Genomic DNA, 24,750 nt, shown 5'->3' with positions numbered 1-24,750 from the left:
GCGCCACCCCTGGTACTGTAAGTTTAAATGTAAATTGAGAACAGCGGATACATACAATCATTGAATGAAAACAGATTTGGGTACATTGCATAATTAAGAGCGAAATTATCATGTCACATCATTAACTGGGCCTTGACCTATATTATAACCTGACTACTGTACTAATTATAAAGTCAATCGTGACGTCATCACTGCAACTCCCAATGTTATTTGCCTATTCCCCACCGTCCACTAATTTTTCAATTAGTGGATTGTGGCTTGATTTTTTTTAGGTTCGTGTGCAAAAAAAAAAATTCCTCATTTTTTCGTCACCGTGGAGACATCGCGCACCGCAATGAAAATTGAATTGTAATTGAAAATTGCTTTCGTAAAACAGCTTAATTAATAAGGACCCAAAGAAAGTTACTTCAGATTCAATATTAAGTATGAACAAATAAAGAATTCATTGAATCAATGGACCCTCATAAACAAAACAAACTGAACGTTTATAGGAATATTCTAGACCTATTTTAAAGACTCCAGGAACAGATTTAGATGTAGGCCTACGTCCAGGCTGGAGGCCGCCGAGGCCTCCTCCTCCTAAAGCCATAGCTAGCCTAGTTATGAAATTATCGCACCATTTTTACCTGTCTGCATGCACCGATCAAAAAGGTCAGTCACTGTATTCTCTCTCAAATGCTGAAATGTTTATTTCTTTGACGAATGTCTATCAAAATAGCATTACAAACACGTTCTTTCTAAACACAATTACAATATTTATTCATCGTATTCGTACTGTTGTACTGCTGATGTGTAGTTAACACGTACGTATCTGGAGCACAGATCAGCATACGCACAGCTAAATGTAAAATGCGCACACAGTATACTGATCATATCACTATAGCAACCGATGACTGCTACACCTAGTTGGTTATCAAAAACTAAAATTAAAAGATGTTGATTGACTTATAAAGCAATTAGTAGAGCATGCATCATACACTAAAGAAAAATTATTATACTTTAATGCATTCAAAAATTTCCTTCGGGCCTTGAGGGCCTCAGGAAAATTTTTCAACGGTTAAATCTAACCTTCATATAATAATTTTCCTATAGTGTACTATGCAGAGCTCTACATTGCATATATAGTAGTATTAGGTAAGGATATTTTGCCGGTATATAACAAAAGGATGTCTACTGTTAACAGAGAATTTTTGTGAAGATTAGTGAGGGCGCACTTCAACTCTAACATTAGGAATGGCATATTCAAGCTATAAATAGACACATTCTTTTTTTTATATGTTTTTTAAAAGTGTTTGTTAAATTGTACGCAATAACTTGAATAAAAAATTGTTTTTGCATAGACAGGACATTTGTAATTGTCACAGATTGATGACCGATTTAACCATTGTATTGTGTTAAAACACCTACACAGTCAATAATAATAATCCATCATATATAGTTTACTTTATGACAGAATTTAATAAATTTATTCTTACATCAAATTATGTTTTCCTGAGTAGCTACCAAGAAAATTCAAATAAGTTGTTCATTTAATATTTAATTATTTTTCTGGTTTAGCATGAAACAGGTGATTCCATTATTTTCTTTTCAAGGAAATATTTCAAATTTCCATGACCTTGACTTTTCTTCCTAAAATTTAATCTAAGAATAAGATTTCCTGAACAATGTCTTTTTAAATAAATTGAAACCAATTTTCTTAATTCTAATTTGATATTGACTGATAAACTGAGAGTTGAATAAACTGTATGTTTTGTGAAAGGTTATATGACATACTCAATGCCCTTTAAACATCTAGTCAATATTTGCAGAATGTTTAATTATAGTTATGGTAAATTAATTAAACAGAATAATTACTATTTTGTTCAATTCTAATGCTTTTAAAGTATGTGTATGAAAGTGCATGAAAATACATTTGAGACCTAAAAGATACAGCTAAAAGAGAAATATTTTTTTTTCCCTTTTTTTTGCAGCTACCATTAAAAATTGATATTATAAAGCATCCTAAAGAAATAGATGGAAAGAGCACTGCAGTGCATGCTGGGTTAATCTCGCCAGATGATGTCACCATCTACAACTTTCCTTGTGTCCCGGACTTTGATCCATCTGAGAAGGTATAAAACTGTCAATTGAGTGAATGTTCAGTCCATCAATCAATCAATTCATCATTGACTTCATAAAAATAGAGCCAAGCTGTAGCTTTGTAGTTCAGACTCTTTTAAATTACCTTGTTGTTTCGTTTCATTTTAATTTCATTTATTTTGGATTCCTAAAAATGAACCAAATAACCATCTAGTAGGTCTCCTATTGAACTATCCATTCCACTACAAAATGATAAAATAAAAAGTTTCTTTCATTGATTTTTTTTTAATTTGTGAGCTATTTGGTATGGCTGAACAAAATAGCTTGCTCTACACTCATACGGCCCTAGGCTCAAATCTGTGGGTAAGTGTGTAGCGCACACCCCCTATAAACACTTGCATTCCCAGTCATCCCCCCCCCCCCAATTGAAAATGCTTGAAGCAAAAAGAAATCATGGTCAAGTATGTAGATAAATAATCATCTCATATCACCTTATTTTGCAAGCTAGCGCCCTCCTTACTTGCTCACTTGATCATCAAGTCTCCCACTTCACCTTCAAGGCCCCATCAGGCCCCCCCCCCTTCACCATTTAAAAACTCCTATATATGCCACTGCGAATAATTAAAATGTATGCAGTGACATTTCCATGATATAAGTGTTGTTGAGAAAGAAAAAAAACTATTGAAAAAATGAAAACGGGTTTAATATTTGCTGGGCTGTACCGTTTAAGAAACTGTTTGAACTACTGTACATCTGACGTCATTGTGCCCTGGATAAATATTGAACCTTGGGTGAATGTGTTTAGGTGTTGATTTCAATACCTGTTTCTTCATTGAATCATTTTTATTAGGAAGTAAACTATGATTTATAAGACAACACTTTTTTATACCTTGTTTAGCGAACCAGCCGCCCACAAATAATGATGATTTTGAATACAAACAAAATTTTAATTTTATGTTTGGCCAATAAGCTTACACAACACTACAAAAAAAAATGTAAACTTCAAAAATAATTAAAAGTATCATTATAATGCCGTCCGCTGCCCTGAAATTTCCAAAATAAAATATGTATATTTCTTCCTTAATTATATAAATTTAAAGCATTAATTTAGCAATCCCATTACTACACTGTTTACATTCACCAATAAAATTTTTATTTATTTTCTCCTGTCTGAATGTTTTTGGCAAATCCATTTGCTAAATAAGAAAACAAAATTTTTTTCATGTTTACTTTCTGCCCTCTTCTGACAATTCGTAAAAAAATAAGTTTGCTAAACAAGGTATTAAAGAACTCCTGCCTAACTGATAAATAAAACACTGAATTTCTGTTGGTTTTTTAACACACAGAATATTCGATAAACAGAGGTACTGTGAAGAAAACTCAATACTGTAATTAATGAAAAGCCAATAAACAAATTAAAAATATATATATAAATATTCTCCACACCACTTAACAGGTGCATATAAGATATTGTTTCTTTTTTTTTGTAGACACTTTATTTAATTATTATATAATATAATTTTTTAAAACTTTCCATAATCTACCTATTTGTAAAAACCGAAAGGTCCACTGATTAATCTCAGATAAGAAAGTATAATACATACTCCAAGTATTGAAATACACGCCATCGTGTTGGGATTCAATATTTCGACATTAATTATGTCATCATCAGGAATGATTTGTAGGGTGCTTAAAAACAATAAAAAATTTGTATTTTTGAAAAATGTAGGTAGTCCTCGTTTTTCCATCCAAAGAGGCTGTAAACCTTGATGATCTCTTCAAAGACCCAAAGTATGAAATGCAACGAGATGACAAGGCAGTGCCATTCACTCGCGTTGTTTTCATTGATAGTACATGGAACCAAAGTAACCAAATATTTAAAGATGAAAGGCTGAAAGGTAAATATTTTCAATAAGCTAACCCAGGCACTCACTGCGTCATACTACGGCCGTGCGACTGTTGTATAATGAATCCAACTGCACTCCATGTGAGCGCTAGATGACATGACGCCATCTGCTGAATGTCGGTGTCGGATCGTCATTGAAAGCAATCCGCTGCGCAGTGAGTGCCCAGCTTTATCTTTTTGTATTTATTATTATGAATGTCTAACTGAAATACCACAAAGTAGTTTGTTAAGCAACGCATGAATTTCACGTCGGCATTCGGCAATTGCCAACCATATTGCCGAGCCAGAATTGCCACAGGACGGCAATTTTTTGCCAACCTAGGCCTAGATTTCTTTGCTTTAAAAACTTTAATAGACAGAAAGAGGCCATAGCAGGAACTAAATTTTACGTACGTCGTCAAACCAAAGAAAGTGGTCACTTGTTGTTTTAAATAATAGACAACTCTGTCTAAAAGTTTTTTAAAGATCTAATTAAGCAAGAAATCACAACAGATAAAATACATTGGTTGAATTTATTTTAATGATATGTTTTTGAAATATACAACATGTGCCAGTAACAAGACTGCAACAGAAATTGCAGGATTTTGTATAATGCAATTTTTTAAAACTAAAATTTAAATATATTCATTTGTTATTATTGTTATTGTTCAATATTTTACTCAGAAGATCCTCACAACACATGACCAAGTACCTTTGAAAACAATTTACAACATATTGAAAGTTTGGTCACTTAACAGGAGGAACAAAATTTCTGTAAAAACCTTTAACATTTAGCATTTGAAACAATAACAGAATCCAAAAATGCCCAGTATCTCAAATATGTGAACAGTAGTTTTAAACAGTATTTTTTTTGTAAGATACTGGAACCAGAATGAATAAATCAGATAAAAATTCTAATCAACATTTCTTAATATCGTGTCATTAGTAAAGATAGCAAAAAAAATACATAGTATTATCTTCTTACTTTTGAATGTTTTAGGTTTACCTTGTGTGATGCTCAACAGCAGAGAGACGTGTTTCTGGCGGACACAAAAGGACAAACCCATCACTTACCTGGCAACCATTGAGGCCATATATTATTTCCTTGTTGATTACCACAATCTAACGGAAGAAGCCACTTATGATGGCCGCTACGATAATCTTTTGTACTTCTACAGTTTTATGTACAAAGTTGTTGAAAAAAGCAATATGGAGAAAAAGCAAGAAGGGATGGAAAATATAAGGAAACGAAAGAGGCAGGACTGGGAGGATAAAGTAAAAAATAAGAAAGCGGTTACTGGTGAAGTGGATGATGATAAGGAAAGTGAATGCAAGGAAAGTAATAATAGCAACAAAACCGCATTTACATCCTGAAATGCTTGTATGAAGTGGTAGACATCATGAGTCGATGTAACAATTTATACCATATTCCGACTAGCATCGCATTGTGATCAGTTGTAGCAATTGTGACACCCAATCGCAAACAATTGCAATTCACAATTGTGTGTGGAAGGGCAGCTAACCAATAGCAGTTGATAGGTAATCGATATCGCAATTGTTACCCTTTGCAATAGACCGAATTAGCGATCGAAGCTGTTCAGCTATAGTGGGTATTCGAACCAAAACAAACGCACGAAGATAGGCGATTTACACAGTAATTTGAGAAAATAGCCTTTACTAAAACGTCTCATACACGCTTTGTGTGTAAAGTTGAGTGCGATTTAAATTAACAGAAACCATTGTTACATGTTTATGAATGTAACGTCATCTTTTCTCTACGATTATAGAATAGGACTTTTAGGCTTTGTTTACAATTTTATACACACTCGGCCAAATTGTGATGACGTCATCTTTCGTCGCTAATTCGGTCTATTGGGTGCTACAATCTTTATTACTCCCGATTACCATGGAATCCGATGGCAACCGATCACAACGAATTCCATAGGCACCTATTGGCTGAGGTCAGTCAACATATGCCTACCCATGGGATACCTAGTACCATTTGACCTCCCCTTCCAATGTAAAGTTTTTTTGTGTCTGTTGATCTGAATGCTCTCGTAGGCTGTGATCGGGAGTAATCAGTTACGGATTACCACAGAATACATTGCAACCGGTCGGATCTGAGTGTAGTCTGAATAGGATATAAGTCTCATTTCTTCAAGGGGCTTACCAGAACAGTAGTCATTGCAATTAATAGACATGACATATTTTACAAAATAGCTACCATTTTTTTTCTATTGTTCATTAATATGAATAAAGCGGATCACCATATTACTGTACTTATGTATATACCATTTTATATGATACAAAATGTTACACAGACTTTTGAGCAATACCAAAGTTACTGACATTTTTACCCAAATCAATTTGAACATTGCTAAGTCCATACAGTTCATAGGCAGGCAGTAAATATTATGCCAACCACAAACAAATATAAGATCTTTGTTAGCAAGAAAGTCTACTTTTTAGAGCACATAATATCAGAGTAATTATTCATATTCATGAAACGATTTTAATACTTTATAAAATATGGATTATGATTGTGCTTAGATATACAGGTCTCCCTCCAATTAAAGACCACTTTTGGGCCCGGGGTTTCCATGGTCTTTAGCAGCTTTGGTCTCTAATTAGAATAATAAAATAAAAGACATCTTGTTAATATGGGACCACAGAAATTCATTCATTCATTCTATATTTAGCCAATGAAATAGCATACAATACAATGAAAGGAAATTTAACAAAAACTAAGACAATATATAACCTAAGTTGGCTAGGATTAACTATAGTGTAAAAAAACACTCTGGCTCTCAGGCCTGTTAGTCCGATCTTAGGATTTTTTAATATAGATATATACAGACAATGATTAAATTAAACAATAATGTAAGTAAAATCAATTGAAAAGCAAAGCATATAACATAAAGTAATATAAATAAAGTGATATGAAAGGTGACATGAAAATAAACAAATACAAATTAAAGTTAATCAAAACTTCATTTTAAAAAGGCAAGGCAGTTTAGAGGGATATATATTATTCAATGCTAAATAATTACCATTACAGAACAATTTGAAAATTAGAGAATGAGAAACAAAAAAAAAAAAAAAAAAAAAAAAAATAAAAAAAAAAAAAAAAAAAAAAAAAAAAAAAAAAAAAAAAAAAAAAAAGATAACCAAACAATATTCTACAGGTATAAAGAAAAATAAGGGCGGGCATATCCAATTTCAGCTGTAAATGTATAATTAGAACTATGGTCCTATGCCAATATTGTTTTAATACTGTACAGTATATAATTAAGCTTGAAAATGGGTAATTTCAGGAGAGAGGGGGAGAGAGAAAGTGAGAAAGAATGGTTAGGCTCATTATTCAGTAAATAAACAGTTAGATAAATAAACAATCAATATCAGAATATATAAGTTGCACAGTATCTTTAAACAAATTAATAATTAGGGTACTCTACCAGTCTTTACCTAAAACATAATTTAACAGAAACAAAATTAGGAGTATTTAACTAAGTTAAGTCTTAAAATTGATTACCTTATAAAATTTAATTGAAGTATGAACTAAATACTCAAGTTTATGAATAATGTTGAGGTAGAAAATTGATCTTTATAATTGGAAGTTGTTAAATTGATCTTTATAATTGGAAGTTGTTATTAATTGGAGTGAAACTTGTATTCTACACAGTAACTTCGAGCTCTTTGCCAACTTTAACATTGTACATTATCTCATGACCCCTAAAAGCTATTAAATCCTAAATTTAAAACGATTTTACTCGATTAAGAGTCATTTATTCTGTGGGTTATATTTTGCATTACACTATCCCATGGCAGCACTTACAAATAATTGCAGTGGTGCTTCCCTTTGTTACACAAACTTATTTGACCTTTACAACTTGGCCTCGTAGCTCAGTTGGTAGAGTATCTGAGCAGTAATCGGGAGGTCGGGTTCAACTCCTGATGGGGGAAATATGTTTTTTTCTAAAAATATATCATTATTTTATCTTGTATGCCTCTCTAAATTATTACAACATTTAGTATTATTTTATTTGTGATAAATCGATTGTTTCTTAGTGTCCCGATTTATTTAGCAATTAAAATAGTATATTTGCCAAAGTTTCCTTGTTTAATTTTTATAATACTTTCATAGCGCTTGAGACTCATGTAGCCCACTGTAGGCTAGTGTAAGAGTAAAGGTTTACGGCCTAGTTTTCCTGGTAGACGAAATTGAACTGTATGATTGGCATTTAAAATAATGTGGTTTTAATATTTACCTTCCTTCATCGTGACACTTTATCAGACTTTTGCAGCAAAGATGAAATAAGAAATGTGATTGGCCAATACTTTTGTCTACGCTTTGTGAATAAGCAGAAAAGTTTACTTTCAAGAAATTTCTTGGTGATATTGAGTACTATACAATTATTTTGATTGATTGAACTAAATGACGTAATAAGCAGGAAAGTTTACTTTCAAGAAATTTCTTGGTGATATTAAGTACTATACAATTATTTTGATTGATTGAACTAAACGATGTAATAATAACGTTCTTAAAGCCAGGTGGTCGAACCTATGCGTGTTACAACGCCGCGGCGCAGTTGTTAGTTGGAAGGTGAAATAACGTAAAATCAAAATAAGATATGAATTGGAGGGTTTTTCCTCCAGAATGTTCTTACTGCATATTATCGTCCTTTGAATTTACTGTCTATCTTAAATGAATCATTTGAGGGCTGGCACACCTGACCCGTTTCAGACGATCATTTATCTCGAATTTCCCGTGTTCTCACTAGGTCGCCGCCATTTTTTCGAAACTACATAAAACCTACATTTAGTGGTTTATGATTAATCGTATAAGAAACAATAGAGACACTGTATCGGGACGCCATCTCGGATACAAGTCCGTTTCTGTCTCATTCTCTTTGATCTCCATTGACCTCATGGAGCTGACCTTTGTGAACAGGTGTATCCATTTTCAGGATGTATGGCCAGGTGATGTTGGCCTGTGTAGATTTTCCTTCAGTCTCCGTTTAGGAAAACTGCCGGTATTAAGGCAGACAGTCGAAACAGCTGATCAACAGTTGTCTGTAGAATGAGTCTTGTAAAATCGAAGAATAAAATAAATCTAAACGCACTCGCTTATGTTATACAACACATGGAAACATATGTTGACATTATATGGACCTATGTAATAACACTAATTTCCTTTTATGTTTTTAATTAGCTTTTTTTTTATCTCAAAAAATAATTTAAGACAATTAAAGCGTACCACGCATTCGAGAATTACGGTAAAGTATAAACGAAATTAGGGTCCTTATAGGACTAAAGTACTGTATTACAAAAACTACTTGCAAATGTAAACATGACGTACAATAACGAAACAAAGACACGAAAGAGTTATTAAAGCAATAAAAAAAATTACATAGGGCCTAATGGATAGTGTAAATAATCACAATAATAAATAAAATAATAAATTCAGACTGTTGTTGCTTTATGTAGGGATCTGTATATGGCAAAGAGTAGGCCTATGATAAAATTGATACTGTGAAGCTATATAAATAGGCCTAATATTGTAATCATTTTAATTCACCATTAAATGTAGGTCAATAAACGCTTACAAATTTAAAGGTACGCCTGCAAAATATTATGATGCTATTATTATTATTCAATTACTTTGTTTATTATACGGGCATATTCAACTTTTACTTTTGGGGAAAACATACCTACATCCAAATATTGCAGAAAAAATATGAAAGTCACATGTTTTTAGAATTTTAAAAGATAAACCAATATATAAAGCAGAGGCTCCGTTTTTGGATCCACATCAACTGGTTTTAATACTTATATATACAATACAATATCTTGCATTGTTGAAATATTGTATTAAGTTGATTACATTAATTTTGAGACTGAAAATGATTTCGAGCAATATACTGACTTAGCATAACCTTTACTTACAACATAATAATTGTTATATACTGTATTGATATTAGAATTCCCTATTCATTTACGTCCGTGTATCGTACATGTTAGTGATGTGTTATGTTTATGTTAATTTGCCGCTTAATACTAAAAAAACAGTGTGGCGAATCTTTGATGTGTGCCGAAATAAATAAATCAAATGTAAAAACACCGATAACTTGGCACGGTACCTTTTTAACGGAGTATGGAACATTGACAAATTCTATTTGATATTTCATAATGCTATTTTAGGCCCTATTTATTTTGACCAATCAGCATTACCGATTGTCGGCGATAGCGTGTAGCGATTGTATGGAAACCAAGCTTTACAAAAGTCATCATTTTAATGTCGATTTTGCGCATGACCTATACCGAAAGATGGAATGCCCAGGCCTACTTAACTCCTTGAAGAATTATTACAATATTACTATTCTGTTGCTCATTCGCATTTGAAAATACCAGTAACTCACTTGGGAATGTATAACTTTTGTTAGAATTCGTAAGAATCGAGCCTAACGGTTAAGTGGCCGAATTAGCAAAAATGTGTTTATTGTTTTATATTGAAATTGGTTTTTTTTTTAATTGTTTTGTGTTATTGGTATCTATATTTTTGTAATCTTGTTCAGAAACCAAATGATCAATACATAAATACTAATAAAGTTAATATGTTTGCGGTTAGAACCCGTTCATACAGTCAAGTTCAACGCCAATAATAGGCCTAGTTGATATATTTTAGTGTTTGTATGACTGTCTTGTACGATGGGTGAACAAAATATAATTTATGTTTGTTTAAATCAGCATTGTTAGGTAATGAACTTAAATTCATTCTTACAATAATGACAAGTGATTTTTTCTATGAGTGCTTTTGTTTAGTGCCGTTCGCGAAGGATTCGGTAACAATTTCGTTCAAGTTCAATCATGGCGGTATTAAAGAGTCTATCATAGTACCTCCATAGTTTAATAGAATATCTGATCAACTCCTCATCACCTATCGTAATTTTGAGTCTCAAGAGCCTCTTTATTGTCGGCAACAACAAAAGACAGGTTATCTGGGGAAATATATAAAACTAAATATGAGAGTACAATCGGGTGGACCAGGTGCTGGTGGTCACGATAGACGTTCATTGTCAACATGGTATCGTGTAGTACTCGTTTACAATTGGTTGTAAATCGCAACTCGGGAATCAACAAACATATGTTTTCTCATCAATGTTGTAGTCTAATAAATTACGCTTGGTCTGAAGAACTATAAAACCTAAATCCTTTCCGAGCCACTGGGGCTCATAAGTCTGGAGCTTATCCCCAGTTTCTGTAGTGTGAAGCGGATGATAGTTGAACTCCCCCTGGACGGGACACTAGTCCATCGCAGGTTAGTCCCCAGCAGTTTGCTGGTACCCATTGATACAGCTGGGTGGACTGAAGCAATGTAGCTATTTAGTGCCTTGCCTAAGGACACAAGCGAATATGCACAGCGGTGACTGAAGAACTATAGCTTCATGAAAAAACAACTGATGTGTGCGAGCGGTTATAATCAGTAATACTGTTGTCCAATCAATCCAATCCAATCAGAACATTTGTCAAACCTCAATTTCGAAAACCGCCCCCCCCCCCCCCCCCCCCCCCCCTCCGACCCACCTACCAACCTCCCTGCTGAAATAATTTTCTTATCTGTGTGGTGTGTTTTAATGCGTGAGCATGAAGTAATTTAAGCTATTAGTAGTAGCAATGAATCTTTGCGCTTAGCCAATATTGTGGTATCTTCAACAGCATATAAACTTACGTAAACTGTGTATTTAGGGGACATGCGCGTATTCCTGGCTATTAAATAACTGGTGAGTTGTTAAGTTTGGTTTCAACTCAGGAATGGTCCATTGAATCTAAAGGCAAATAAAATCTATAACTACGATGCTGCCGTTCGAAATTCTACCGTACGTTTTGCAGATACGGTAGTTTCGTTAAGCCGGACACTCACTGCGTCGTACGACGAATCCACATTTGCTTCCGGCGAGCGATAGACGACGCAATGCCATCTGCTGATTGTCAGTGGCATTCTGAACGGATCCTCTTTAAAAAGACGATCCGTTGGGTCCGTTCTTTGTCGCGTTGCCGTCGCACGCAGTGAGTAACCGGCTTTATACCCGGAAGTGCTGCGCAGCCGGGACTTTTGGTCTACTTAGGGGCTCTAGTGTGCAGTGGTAGGAAGAAGTGGGCTGCAGAGGAAGCTATGGTCTTTTAAACCGATTATGGGGGTGGGGGGTCTAGTACAAATTTACTCTTTTTTCACTTTAGTGTCAAAGGTTTACGAGGGTATAGGTTTAACCATGTCATACGCAGAATTTCATGTGTAAAATAGACATGGGTTACGATTTGACCACTCTTGGATATGTAGGGTACAGGTTAGGGTTTTCGGTTTTAAACGCTTTTCAATTTCATGCGTGCTCAACGAACAAGGCGTTAGTGTCGAACGATAAATCAGGAAAATGAAATGGGACATTTATCGGGTAACAGACACAATTCGGCAGTTTTACTGCAGAAAATGATACCAGAACCGTGCGACATGTTGCCCGCTGTATCCGTATTTTTCCATAATGAAACATTATCTCTACGTTGTCTCCATTAATCGACCGTAAAATGTACACTTACTCAGTTATCATAATGATATTTAAATTTGACAACGTCTTTCAGAAGTTCTGGAAGTAGGGCTAGAGGTTGCTATTTTCTTGTCCAGTATATTCGTATTACTAATTCTGATAACAAAATAATACGGTATCTATGTTTTAATTGACTATTAACATTGTTTTCTCTCGACTATACGGTAATAATTAATTTTTGCCTTGTTGCTCTTTTTTATTTTACTGATTTAATTTTTCTGTACTTTTGTGTAATGTATATTTTTTGTGTTTTATATAAAATTTTAACGATATTATTATATTGTAATTACTGGATGGAAGAGAAACCAGGGTTCATCCTGACTATCACACAGGTGGAGACCAAGAGGCCGATTTAGAGCTTCGTACTACTGTACCATCTTACAATGGTGACTAGAGTGTGGGGTCAGGAGCGAAACATAACAACTCCAATATCTGCGTTTACATTAGAATATGAGAAAGTAAATCAAGCTGTCAAAGGCGTATAAACTATGTGTGAAAGTATACACTTTGTGCGATAAGAAGTACCGTACTATAGGAATCGAACCATAAAAGGTTCAACACTCACGAAAAAATAGGCCCCATGGTTCAAATCCCAATTGGGGCGATTTTTTTACGCTCGCAGACTCCTCTTTTTACCGTATAAAATTGAGATATATTCATCAAGCATTACCGCAAAAGTTTAGAACGCCTGCTCTATACTCCACTGATGATTAATGGATGAATAAATTTGTTTAGGGTAGTCGGAAATCCTGCCGTTTGTTGAGAATCAAACGAAATAAGGCAATGAGTTGGGTTGCAATGGTAAAGGCAATTTATTCATCTTCTTTTTTTTTTATTGACATCGCCTAAAAACAAACTTGTACCCTAATAGCATATTCCAACCAATGAAATGTTTGTTCTGATAAAGTGATCAATATCACTATGACGTCAAGATTTTTGCCTCGTCAGACAATTGGTCCGTCGGGCTGCATTTTGACAGGACCACCTTTATACCATATACATAACGTATACCGCAAACGGCAGTTCAATTGACTGTTTATCTTTCATCAGCTCCTCCTACCAATAGTGAATGTTGTTTTTTTACTACTTATATAAAGAATCCGGCCATAATGTTTTACCTTGATTTTCGATATTCGACTTGTTAAGCTAAGTGTGGTGTGTTGTAGTGTTAAATGATATTTTGTATTCGACATTTAAATTAATATTTTCACAGGAAAACTGGTAAGTAAACTTTCTTTTCGATAAAAACTATTTTCATCATTATTAAAGTTAAAAAAATAAACAGGTTTCCGTTTAGAAATAATTTCCAGTGTGCGAAGTTAAATTCTCTCATTATCAAAATTTGACTATGTTCGCGATCTATTGGGCAAACAGAGCAGCATTACGGAGTCGAAATTGTAACAAATTGTGTCACATTGACTCTAACAAGACCGACGGGTTTCCAAGGCAAAGAAAGAGACGGGGCTTCCAGTACCTGAAGGGTCCAGTAATAATAATGATTGTGTTGTGCTCAAGAGAACATTAAATCATTTTGCCTCAAGAGAACTTAAGGTTTATGATAGTTGTTTTTTTTAATACAATAAAGAACTGCAATCACAAAACTTTGGATAGATTAGTATTTTTTAAACATATTTTTCATTTAATAAAAAAAACCCAGAAAATAGAACTTCTAATCACCCCAATGAATACTAATGAGTATACCAATAAACCAATATAAACCATATACCAATAAGCAGTTCCACCATGCATGATTGTTATTCTGCATTCTCATTCAGAGCCTACCACCTGACGATTGATGAATTACCTCATGAAACACAGTCTGTAGTAGGCCTAATAATAATAATAATAATAATAATAATAATAATAATAATAATAATAATAATAATAATAATAATAATAATAATAATAATAATAAGATTTATAAAGCGCACAAACCCACTGCAGTAGTGCTCAAGGCGCTACGAAGGAAAAAAAAATTGCAGGGGTGGGCATAAAAATCGGTTGGAGGGCCAAAGTGAATTTCTGATTTAACACCGAGGGCCGCACCCAAAATTTGATCTTTCCAGTGCGCTTCTAAAAACCTCAAAGCACTGCTTTAACACCACTTCATTCTCAGTTTTAATATTAATTTTTACATATGATCGGTGTCAGGCCGTAAAAAGGTGTTTTCTAGCCAATGTTGCTTGGCGGGCCGCATACATAGGGTTTTTAATCCATATCCGCGGGCCGCAAAAAAAAAATCGCTGTCGGGCAGCACCTTTCCCACCTGTGCTGTAGTGCAATAAAATGTCGAATTTGCAACCAAGAGTCGCCATCTAGTATTGATTACACACACACACACACCCACAACACCCCCCATATATATATATATACATACATACATATATATATATATATATTATATATATATATATGTATATATCTGTATATTAATAAATAGGTCTACTCTTGTTTATTTCACAATTTTTTTTTCATTTTTAATTATATTTTATTTATTATATCCTAATTGTATTTACTGTATTATTGTGAAATGAAAATTTATCATTACCTTTATTATTATTACTTTCAATTATTATTACTTTCAATTATGGCATTACATTTGTTACAATCAAACTACAAATGTGAGCATTAAAATCATGTTTAAAAAGCCCTTTACAGGTCATATGGTTTTACCAACCACTCCCCTTCCCCCTTTGTTGGCCAAAGTCTACCACTCGAGTATATAATACAATAATTTTAGGGGTAAGACTTTCTTGTGTGACTAAAAGTAGAGAAAGTTAAATAAGCCTTTTGTCTGTTTGCAGTTAATTGACCCATCTCAAAGTTGATTGACCTTTAGGCCTATAGGAATATTGTGAAATGAAAAACCAAGAAATATAGAAATTCTCGTTGCAATTTTTAATTTTCAAAACCTTAGCTTTTGTGGAATAATAAGATCAAAATGTAATGAAAATAAGGACCAAACCTACAATTCAGGTTAATTTCGTTTCGTTGTTATTCAAGGACTGTATATAAGCCAGCAAACTACTGTACTGCGATTACGAAATTTCAGCACTCTTCTACGTATACGCCTACACGTAACTTAGAGATGGATTAAAGTGCCGTATGGTTTAGCCAAACCACTCATTATCCTTTCCCAAGTAGCAAATAAACGACTGATTGTCCCTACAACTGGTGTTCATTCATCAACAACTAGTGGCCTGTTTAAAATACAATTTCATTCATCCCAATGGGACGTTTGGTATAGCTCTTGATGGACACGGTAATTCGGTGGACACACACAGCCGGTGTCGATGTTCTTGTGGGCTACATCACTCTAAACGATTTACTTACGTTAATCGAATTTCAAACGAGAATAACTAAGCTAAGAAAGTCTTCATGTTCTATATCAAATGTTTGTTTGAAGTAACTTTAATTGAAATCAGTAGTTTCGTAACAATTACCCATTATGAAGTCAGTTCAGTCTCGAGTAGGACAGGCACACAGATTAGCCACTGGGTTTCTTTTTATTTTTATTATCTTTACCGTATCGTCCTTGTCATCATCATCAAAATCAAGTCATGAAAGTATTTAATAAAAGTTAAACCATAGAGCAAAAAATGGTTAAACCAAACAACGACGAAAGAAAACCGGAACAAAAGCTCGCCCGTGACAAACAACAGTAGGCCTAAAAACAAATTGCTTTAAAAGTTAAGAAATAAGTTATAGTTTGATAACAAAAAAATAAATAAAAAAATAAATCATAATCATAATAATACTAATATTATTACTCTCATTAATATTATTATATTATTACTATCATGTATTATTATCTATAGTGTATTATTATTATTATGCTAATATTTATGAAACTTTTAAGCTGTCCTTGTAGAACATAATGGAGTCAAGGTATTGCTCGTTCGTGCTCTTCTTGTCTGTGTTGATGGCAGTACTGCTTACAACCGAGGCCATTCTTGGAGTAAGTATGAAGCTGCATTCACATTTGATCCGAACCGAATTTCTGACAAGTTTCCGAAGCGCTGACTGGCAGCGTCCATATTCGTACACACTGATTCGATTTGCTGATCGGTTCGGTATAAGCTTTCCGATCCAAAAAAAAAAATGATTTGGTGTGAATACACCTTAAGCCTATCTATATTTCTGCCATCTACACATAAAATTTTCCGAGATCAGCGCAAAACTGTGTACAATGGGTGCCGCGCGGTCCGTGTAGTATTAAATTTCATCTATATTATAAATATTTCATATATATTATAAATATATATAGGGCCTATCTTTATTTGGAAACGACACTTTTACAACAATGGCACTGGTACTTAACAAAGAAAAACAAAGCCAAGAAAATCAAAACTTAACACATTGAGCAAATGGAAAAAAAAAACAGAGAAAACTAAAGGGTATGCTTATGTTTAAAAACCTTCCGAAGGCAGCTGCCTTCATCCTTCAACCCATGCAATGAGTCACAAAACCCATCACTCATTTTTAGACTGCCTCCCCCGCCCGAACCACCCTAATTTTAAAAATTCAACATGAAGAGTGGGCGGGTCCACATATTTAGTTCTCTGACTAGTAGACACAAATTGGCTTTTTATGTATGCAACGGGTCTAGGCCCATTGCCATCTTGCCCGTTGTCACCCGGCCTTTTGCCACCCGGCCTATTGCCCCGGCATTTTGCCACCCGACCATTTGCCACCCAGCCCGTTACCACCTAGGCCCGTTGCCACCCGGTCTTTTGTCACCCGGCCCGTTGCCACCCTAGGCACGTTGCCACCCGGCCTGTCGCCACCCTAGGCCCATTGCCACCTGGCCTTTTGCCACCCGGCCCGTTGCCACCCACAATTGTACAGATAGCATTTTATTCTCAGGAATTTCACTCTCGAGGCCTTCTTTGCCACAATATGTGCACGGAAGGATGAATATGGATTGGTTACTTTGATAAGTTAATTTTATAATTTAAACATACAATTCGTTGATGTAAAATAGGCGTGAGGCAGTCCTAATTAGCGTATGATGTCTTTAATAGATGTATATGGTATGCATATATGTATGTAATTATGCCTGTAGTTTGTATGTATGTATTTATTTTGTCTGCGAGTAAGCCCTATATTTAGTTAGGTGTGTGATTAATAAACCGTATTATTTTTTATTATATCTTTGGTTCGCTCATTTTCTGATGTACGTGAGTATAGTATTTTTCTTTTACAATTTTTATTCAATTAAAATAGGCTACATGAAGTGTTATTAGGCCCTAATTGAACGATGCTCCATCATCGTTCAAAATTTGGTCAGTTGGACATTTCCCTAAATGAAGGCTACGCAATGTAATTAGGTGTGAATACCTAAATATATACTGAACAATAGTCCTTGTCACGGTATAAACAACTGGAGGATTAGTTTGCTCAGATCGTAAATGTGTATACTGTTACAGTATTTTTTGTAGTATTAGATTAATTAAATGTTTGTAAACACACAAATGCCAGTGGTAAATTCAATAAATAAATATTATTGTCATGTGTTTTTTAATTTGTGAAAATATAATAAAACTGGACACTACAATATTGCCTTCTTTATACGGATTGAATAAAAGTATACTGTATATTAATAAAGCAGTAAACGAAATTTATTAATACAATTTCTACTCCAGTATTAGTTAGGACTAACTCACCATTCAAATATAAAGTTATAAAAGTATATGCATCCACATTTACAAATCTGTGTAAGAAACAACCCAGCATAATGTAAATATTCGCTTTTTACCCAAAGGTGGCAAAAGGCCGGGTGGCAACGGGCCTAGGTGGCAACAGACCTAGGGTAGCAAAAGGCCAGGTGGTATCGGACCGGGTGGCAAAAGGCCGGGTGGCAACGGGTCTGGGTGGTAAGTGGCCGGGTGGTAAAAGGCCGGGTTGCAATGGGCCAGGGTGGCAAAAGGTCGGGTGGCAGAAGGCCAGGTGGCAAAAGGACGGGTGGCAACGAGCCGGGTGACAAAAGGCCGAGTGGTAACGGGCCAGGGTGGCAACGGGCCGGAATATCATTGTCGAACCAGAGTACCCGTTGGATAATTTAACCACTCTGACGAAGCAATGTTTGTTTCCCGTTATTTTAAAAACATTCCATATGCTTTATATTTTACAATACTCTAATTAACAAGGATGATTTTACTTAGTAGCATACCGTAAAACCTCGAATAGAAGCCATATGCTTAATTTTTAGGACCCTTTGGATGGGCATCTTTTCGAGATGGACTTCTTTTAACGATGATTTTTGCAGACTAAAGAGGGTGCTTCTTTTCAAAATGAATGCTGTTAATATTTGGAATTGCTACTACGAAACCGTATAAGACATTTTTCAATCATGGAATTCGAAATTCTGTTACACAAAATACGAACATTATAGACCTATATTTTTTTCAATTAAGCCTATATGTCGAAACATGCCGATCTGTTATACAACTAACTATATGCATATAAATCATATTATAATAACAATCAAGATTTTTATTTAATTTTTAACCATTCAAATAACAAATAATAGGCCTAAACATATGTACAATTTATTAAAAGTTTGTACATTTTCTAACAGTCTTATTACATAATTAATTATATTAACAATTTCAATCTTCTAATGAATTTATATACCTGGAGTTTACTTCAACGAGCCCTCCATTAAACTGTTTCTACAGATTGAATTGAACGCATGCACAAAATCCTGTTGACCAAACCCCATCCGTTTTGATTATAATTGTGCGGGAATTATTTTAACCATGCTATAATAATAATACAGTATATTGATTACTGACACGTTATCATATCCTAATCATCATAGATATTAACGTCAGTCGGAAAGCAAGTACTATTTCGAAAAGAAGCCTACTATCTTGATTAGAAGCACATGGTTTTCTTTTCGAGATGTGCTTCCTTTCGAGATTTACTTTTGTAACCTGTGCAAATTAAAGACTTTTCGAGATGAGATTCTTCTCAAGGTTTTACGGTACTGTGTAGTGAGCAAAAATATCGTTATTGTTGTTATGTTGTTATTGTTGCTGATATTATCATTACTATTTTTCACTCTAATTTAATTATTTTCAGTCAAGCAGAAGAAGGCGCTCGTCGTCGAGTTTTTCAAAGCCTCGTAAGGATGAAGTAGCGGAATTAGAAGTTAAAAAAAGACGCAGTGGTCCTACATTAAAGGAATCACTTGAAAGCGTAATTGGGAAAGAAAAGTCCGGATCCCAGGTACTTTATGAAGGCGGTCTTCCAGGAGAAACCGGTGGTCAATCAAAATAACGATTGCTCAGATATTCTCTGTTTTCTGACATTCCATTGATCAGTAGTTGTGGTATAATCACGAAGATAATATTTAGGAATTACTGATTCCTTATGTTTTTAAATATTGCTCTAAAGTTAATTCGTAAATCGCAAGAAGAGAACGTGCCGAACAATGCAAAATTGGTGTTTATTGCAGCACGTATAGCCTTGATCCACTTGTTATGCGTTCGAAAAAAAAAATAATCAGTCATATTTTGAGATTTATTGTAATGTCACGTGGCACTTAGAGTAGCACGAAGAAGAGTTAAACACAGGAACTGCCGCTTTAAATGTTATGATGAATTTAACGAATGCTGTGAAGAAATATTTGTTTTCACATTTCAAACTCTCATTCAGAACTATTGTCACTTGCCTATTTCTGTGACATATTGATACATAAATTATTACCTAGGGCCTAAAGCACTGTCGATATTATTCTCTTTGATAAAAAGCTGTGGTATGCCCGTATATAGACATGATGTGCCAACATATGGTCTTGATGTGATGTAATCATGACCATGTTTTAGGCATGTCACTTGTTTTTGTCAAAAAAAAAAAGTTGATAGTCTGGACAGGGGTTTACTTTTAATAATAGCCATCTGTTGACAATTAAACAGTGAGTTAAAAAGTATAAATATTATAGCCTTTTACACAAGATCTCGAAATAATATACTCGCATTATGTCTTTGTGCGCGAAATAATTATCTACATTATGTGTTTGTGAAAGCACGAACTATGACCGCTTTGCAGTGATTTTTTAAAAAATATTTGCTTTTGGGTTTCAACGTGCCAGCAAATCCAAATAATTATATAAATTAAATCAAGTAAACTAAGGCTATCAAATGCAGCGTAACTAATAACAATTAGGCCTATGTAACTTGACTGTTGAATAATTAATTATCTATTTATAAGTATTTTTTTTTAAATATAATTTTAATTTAAGTGTCTTTCTTTTGTAAACTTTAATTTGTTTATAGTTCTTGTACCACTTGTTTTTGACGCACCTTCACTGAAAAGGTGTGTTCGTAATAAATTATTATAGTATTTTTATATAATATTGTATGAGTAGTTAAGTGTTTCTTTGCCAAACTGTTAGTGGCTATAATTAGCTGTTGGTTTGGTTACAGATAAATGAAATGAATTATGGAAATAAATGTTGTTGTTAAAGAATTATTTCAGCATCATGTGTCTTCGTGTCTTGAGGAGTAATGTGATTGTCATGATTTGATTTGAAGAGCGAGAGAATGTGCTATGAGAGAAGGGACTGTCCCTGTAATGCGAGAATCGAAAAATCTGCACGTTTAGAAAATTTTTTTCTACATTTTACGATTTTTGTACACATGTTTCCATCTGTCGGTTTGTTTATTTTTTTTAAACCTTTGTTTATATCTTATTTTAATAGGCCTAGTATAGATTTTCAGCCAGTTTATAGAAAAAGTATTGGAACGGTTTTATTAATGTTTCTATTGGCGAGGAAAATACACCGGTAGCTCAATTAAATATATAATATATTCAAAAACTGATTCTTCTTTTTATTAAGATTTTTTAAGTCAACAAAGAGAGTTTATGTTTCAGCTGATCAAAATAATAGCAATACTTACATTGTGATAATGAAACATTGCTATATTTATTTTGTATGGTGGATCCCAAACGAAATTCTTTCATCTAAGGGTCAAAATGGCCGATTTTATGCAAAATTATCAATTTTTGGGGAAAAAAACTCTGTAATTCGGTTAGTATTAGTCATACACAGTTCATTTTGGTACCATACTTTTCGGAAGACTCATGTTTCTTTTCGCTAAAAGTTATTACCAAAAACACACGTTTTTGGCCAAAAAACATGTTTTTAAATAATGTTCCTATTTTCAGAGCCATCGAATGTTTCCACTTATTCAATGGTGACAAATGAAAACTAAAATGACAATATAACAAATAATAAATATTTAAAAAGAAATTCTAACTAATAAGTTATGCATAAATATATAGGCCTAATTAAAAAAAAAAAGCCGGTTTTGGTAAAATTTTGAAAAAATCCGGAAAACTCGGTAACTCTGTTAATATTTGTACAGGAGAGTTGAATTTGGTCTCATATTACTCAGAAACAGTATATTTATATTAGCTGTAATGAAAAATTTTCGCGCACGCAGCGCTATGCAAATGAACCAAGATCAAAGCTGCCGCAGCGCGTAAAGAACGTTTTGCGCGATGCCTTTGAAGTCCCATGTGTTCCCCGCCATCAATTTTTTAGCAGGCATAATTTACCAAAAAAATTAAACATGGCGAAATGTAGAGTACCTTCTTTTCTCGATGCGCACTACATACAATCAATCACTATGGCTGCGCAATCGTTTCCATTTTGAAGTTGATACATTTATCTCTCATGAAATATCAAACATATTAATATTTTCCACAAAAAAAAGTTTCGAATTTAATTGAACATTTACATGACCTTTAAAAGTGTAGTATATTTCAACTTCAATTTTGAAACTCGAGCGTTGCGGTGTATGGGTGTAATGTACACGATTTTAATTATTTTTAATATTTGAATAAGATGCTCTACTTGGCCTCTTTTTGGCTACGACAGTTTAATAATTTGTCATTATCAATACTAATTATCATTAATGAAATAATATTCAGTCAGAGGGCTTATTTATGGTAATAATATGTATACTAAGCCTGAAGGTGGCGCTTTTCTACGGCAGCCATCTTGGATGGTACACATACACAACTCTGCATTGCTCCGCCATCCTGTCAGCACTCTAGTTGTTTAATAGCTCTATGTGTGTTCCCCGCTTTTGGGTCGCGCGCGGGCGTATTACCCTATAATTCACATTTTTCGTTAGCAACAACTTGGCAACGACATGCATTTATACGCTTCAGCAGAGCATAGTTGTGCAATAAAACGTTTGATTTTAACCATTAAATATCTTTATAATGAACAATGTTCCCCTGATTAGATTTTTTCGGGCTTTTGGTATGTTATTATTTGTATATTTCAGGAACGAATTCCGTAAAATATTTGTGTTAAAATTACTTCTGTGTTCATTATATTTTTTTCTAAAACTTGACTGGTTCGACTATAAAGCTAAGTCAGCGTAAAACTGAAAAATACTCAGATTTTGGATTCATTTTTCGAATAGTTAACCCTCTAATCCTTAATCATTTATTAATTAATATCTGTTAAAATTAGAATTGGCGAATTTTGGCCAATTTATGAAAATTGAAGTTGAAATATACTATACTTTTATAGGTCATGTAAATGTTCCATTAAATTCGAAACTTTTCTTGGAGGAAAATATAATATGTTTGATATTTTATGAGAGATAAATGTATCAGCTTAAAAATAAAAAAGATTGCGCAGCCATAGTGATTGACAGTATGTAGTGCGCATTGAGTAAAGAAGGTGCTCTCCATTTCGTCATATTCAATTTTTTGGTCAACTATGCCTGCTGAAAATTTGATGGCGGGGAACACATGGGACTTCAAAGGCATCGCGCAAACGTTCTTTACGCGCTGCGGCAACTTTGATCTTGGTCATTTGCATAGCGCTGCGTGCGCGTAGCTTTGCCGAGTGGTTAAACCATGGAAGTATTATTGAGGAGGCTGTAGATTTCCCTACCCCAAATTGGTTGGCAATAGCTCTAAAGGACATGCCAGAGGAGAGCCGATATAAAGTAATCGCCAGTCGATGTTGAGCCATCAATGCTTTCTCATGTTTGCACACTGTTTTCCAATATGCGGCTGCAGTTCACGAACAAGATATGAGAATGTCTCCCGATTCATCCTAAAATAGATGCATAAATAATATAAATTGCTACTAAATTATTCGAAATAAAAAAAAAACATGTACGACATCAATCAGGCACATTTATTTTTGACATATTATTATTAAATTAGATTTCAATTTCAGTATTATACGGTAATGCTCTAATAAAGGGCGAGGCATTGGCCTCTGTACCTAGTCCTAGCTTCCTAGATTGTCTACTTTATTGCCGACGAGGAGGGGGCAACGTGCATAAGCAAATAAGGTCAACAAGGAATTATCATGATGTATATGCGTATAGGCCAGAATAAAGAAAGGAGGGTACTGTATGCGAACCGGGTAGGCTAGGCTAGGCCTAGCTCTGAACTCGGCTAAACAAAACTTAAAATAAGTTAAATTAATATTTTACCTGAAATTATCAAGCCAATCGTCGTCATCCCATTTTTTCAATAATGTTTTTTCCCACCAATCCCGGTCTTTGTTATTTTTAACCCAGAATCTACGAGTTTTGGGCCGTCCGCGTCTGTGGGTATGGAGGAGGGCTTCTCCTTCTGCGAGTAAACGCTCCTGCTCCGTTGCGTATCTAGCCTGGCTCAATTTAAACTGGTGAAGGATGTCTAAACGTCGCCTTCTACATACTACAACTATATTTAATAGACCAAAAATTAATGATAACTGAACGTTATCAAAAATATTGAAATCTATATCAAGCATCGGTAAAATAAGTGGTAACATGGGCAGAATATTCATCATGCATCTGTTTCATCAACCTCGAAATTTTGGTTTCAAATTCTCGCGCGAATGATCTATCGGTTGACTTCCGATTGAGTGACCTTTAAAATGACGTCATTTTCTTGGTATCCGGATCGCGATTTTTTTTCCGTACGAAACATTTACATGAAACTCCACTCGGGCCGTCTCGGCTGAATCGACCCGAAAATCTCATTGCAGATTCAGGAGGTCAAAAGGTCATCAACAGATAAACGTCTACAAAACAACTTCTAAGAGAACGTCGCTGTCTAATTCTTAAAACTAGAAATTGCAAATTGCAAGTGAAGTGCTGCGAAGTACAACTGCATAAAATGTTCTTTGAATAAAATTATTTATGCGAGTCAAGT

The 24,750-nt window shown here is 34.3% G+C and overlaps 1 protein-coding gene and 1 long non-coding RNA gene across 4 annotated transcripts in view; both read left to right on the top strand.

The window, feature by feature from the left end:
• Nucleotides 1-7,076, top strand: part of LOC117125308 (DTW domain-containing protein 1-like) — a 7,883-nt gene extending 807 nt beyond the window's left edge. For both annotated transcript variants that reach the window (XM_033271773.1, XM_033271774.1), the window contains exons 2-4: nucleotides 1,971-2,111; nucleotides 3,809-3,977; nucleotides 4,965-7,076. In XM_033271773.1, the coding sequence (XP_033127664.1) occupies nucleotides 1,971-2,111; nucleotides 3,809-3,977; nucleotides 4,965-5,338 (684 nt within the window). In that variant the 3' untranslated portion in view covers nucleotides 5,339-7,076. The remainder of the gene's footprint in view (nucleotides 1-1,970; nucleotides 2,112-3,808; nucleotides 3,978-4,964) is intronic.
• Nucleotides 7,077-13,592: 6,516 nt separating this feature from the next.
• Nucleotides 13,593-21,026, top strand: LOC117125316. 2 transcript variants are annotated; one of them, XR_004448087.1, is made up of 3 exons: nucleotides 13,593-13,785; nucleotides 16,436-16,522; nucleotides 19,651-21,026. It is a non-coding gene; the product is annotated as an uncharacterized LOC117125316 (long non-coding RNA). The 2 variants fall into 2 exon arrangements; XR_004448086.1 differs by having other exon boundaries at nucleotides 16,424-16,522.
• Nucleotides 21,027-24,750: the final 3,724 nt, after the last annotated feature.

The sequence above is a fragment of the Anneissia japonica genome, unplaced genomic scaffold, assembly GCF_011630105.1.
Source record: "Anneissia japonica isolate Jap-2015-1 unplaced genomic scaffold, ASM1163010v1 scaffold284991_len216595_cov187, whole genome shotgun sequence".
Classification (NCBI taxonomy): Eukaryota; Metazoa; Echinodermata; class Crinoidea; order Comatulida; family Comatulidae; genus Anneissia; species Anneissia japonica.
The sequence above is the reverse complement of the archived record's forward strand: the minus strand, read 5'-3'. Positions and strand labels throughout refer to the sequence as shown.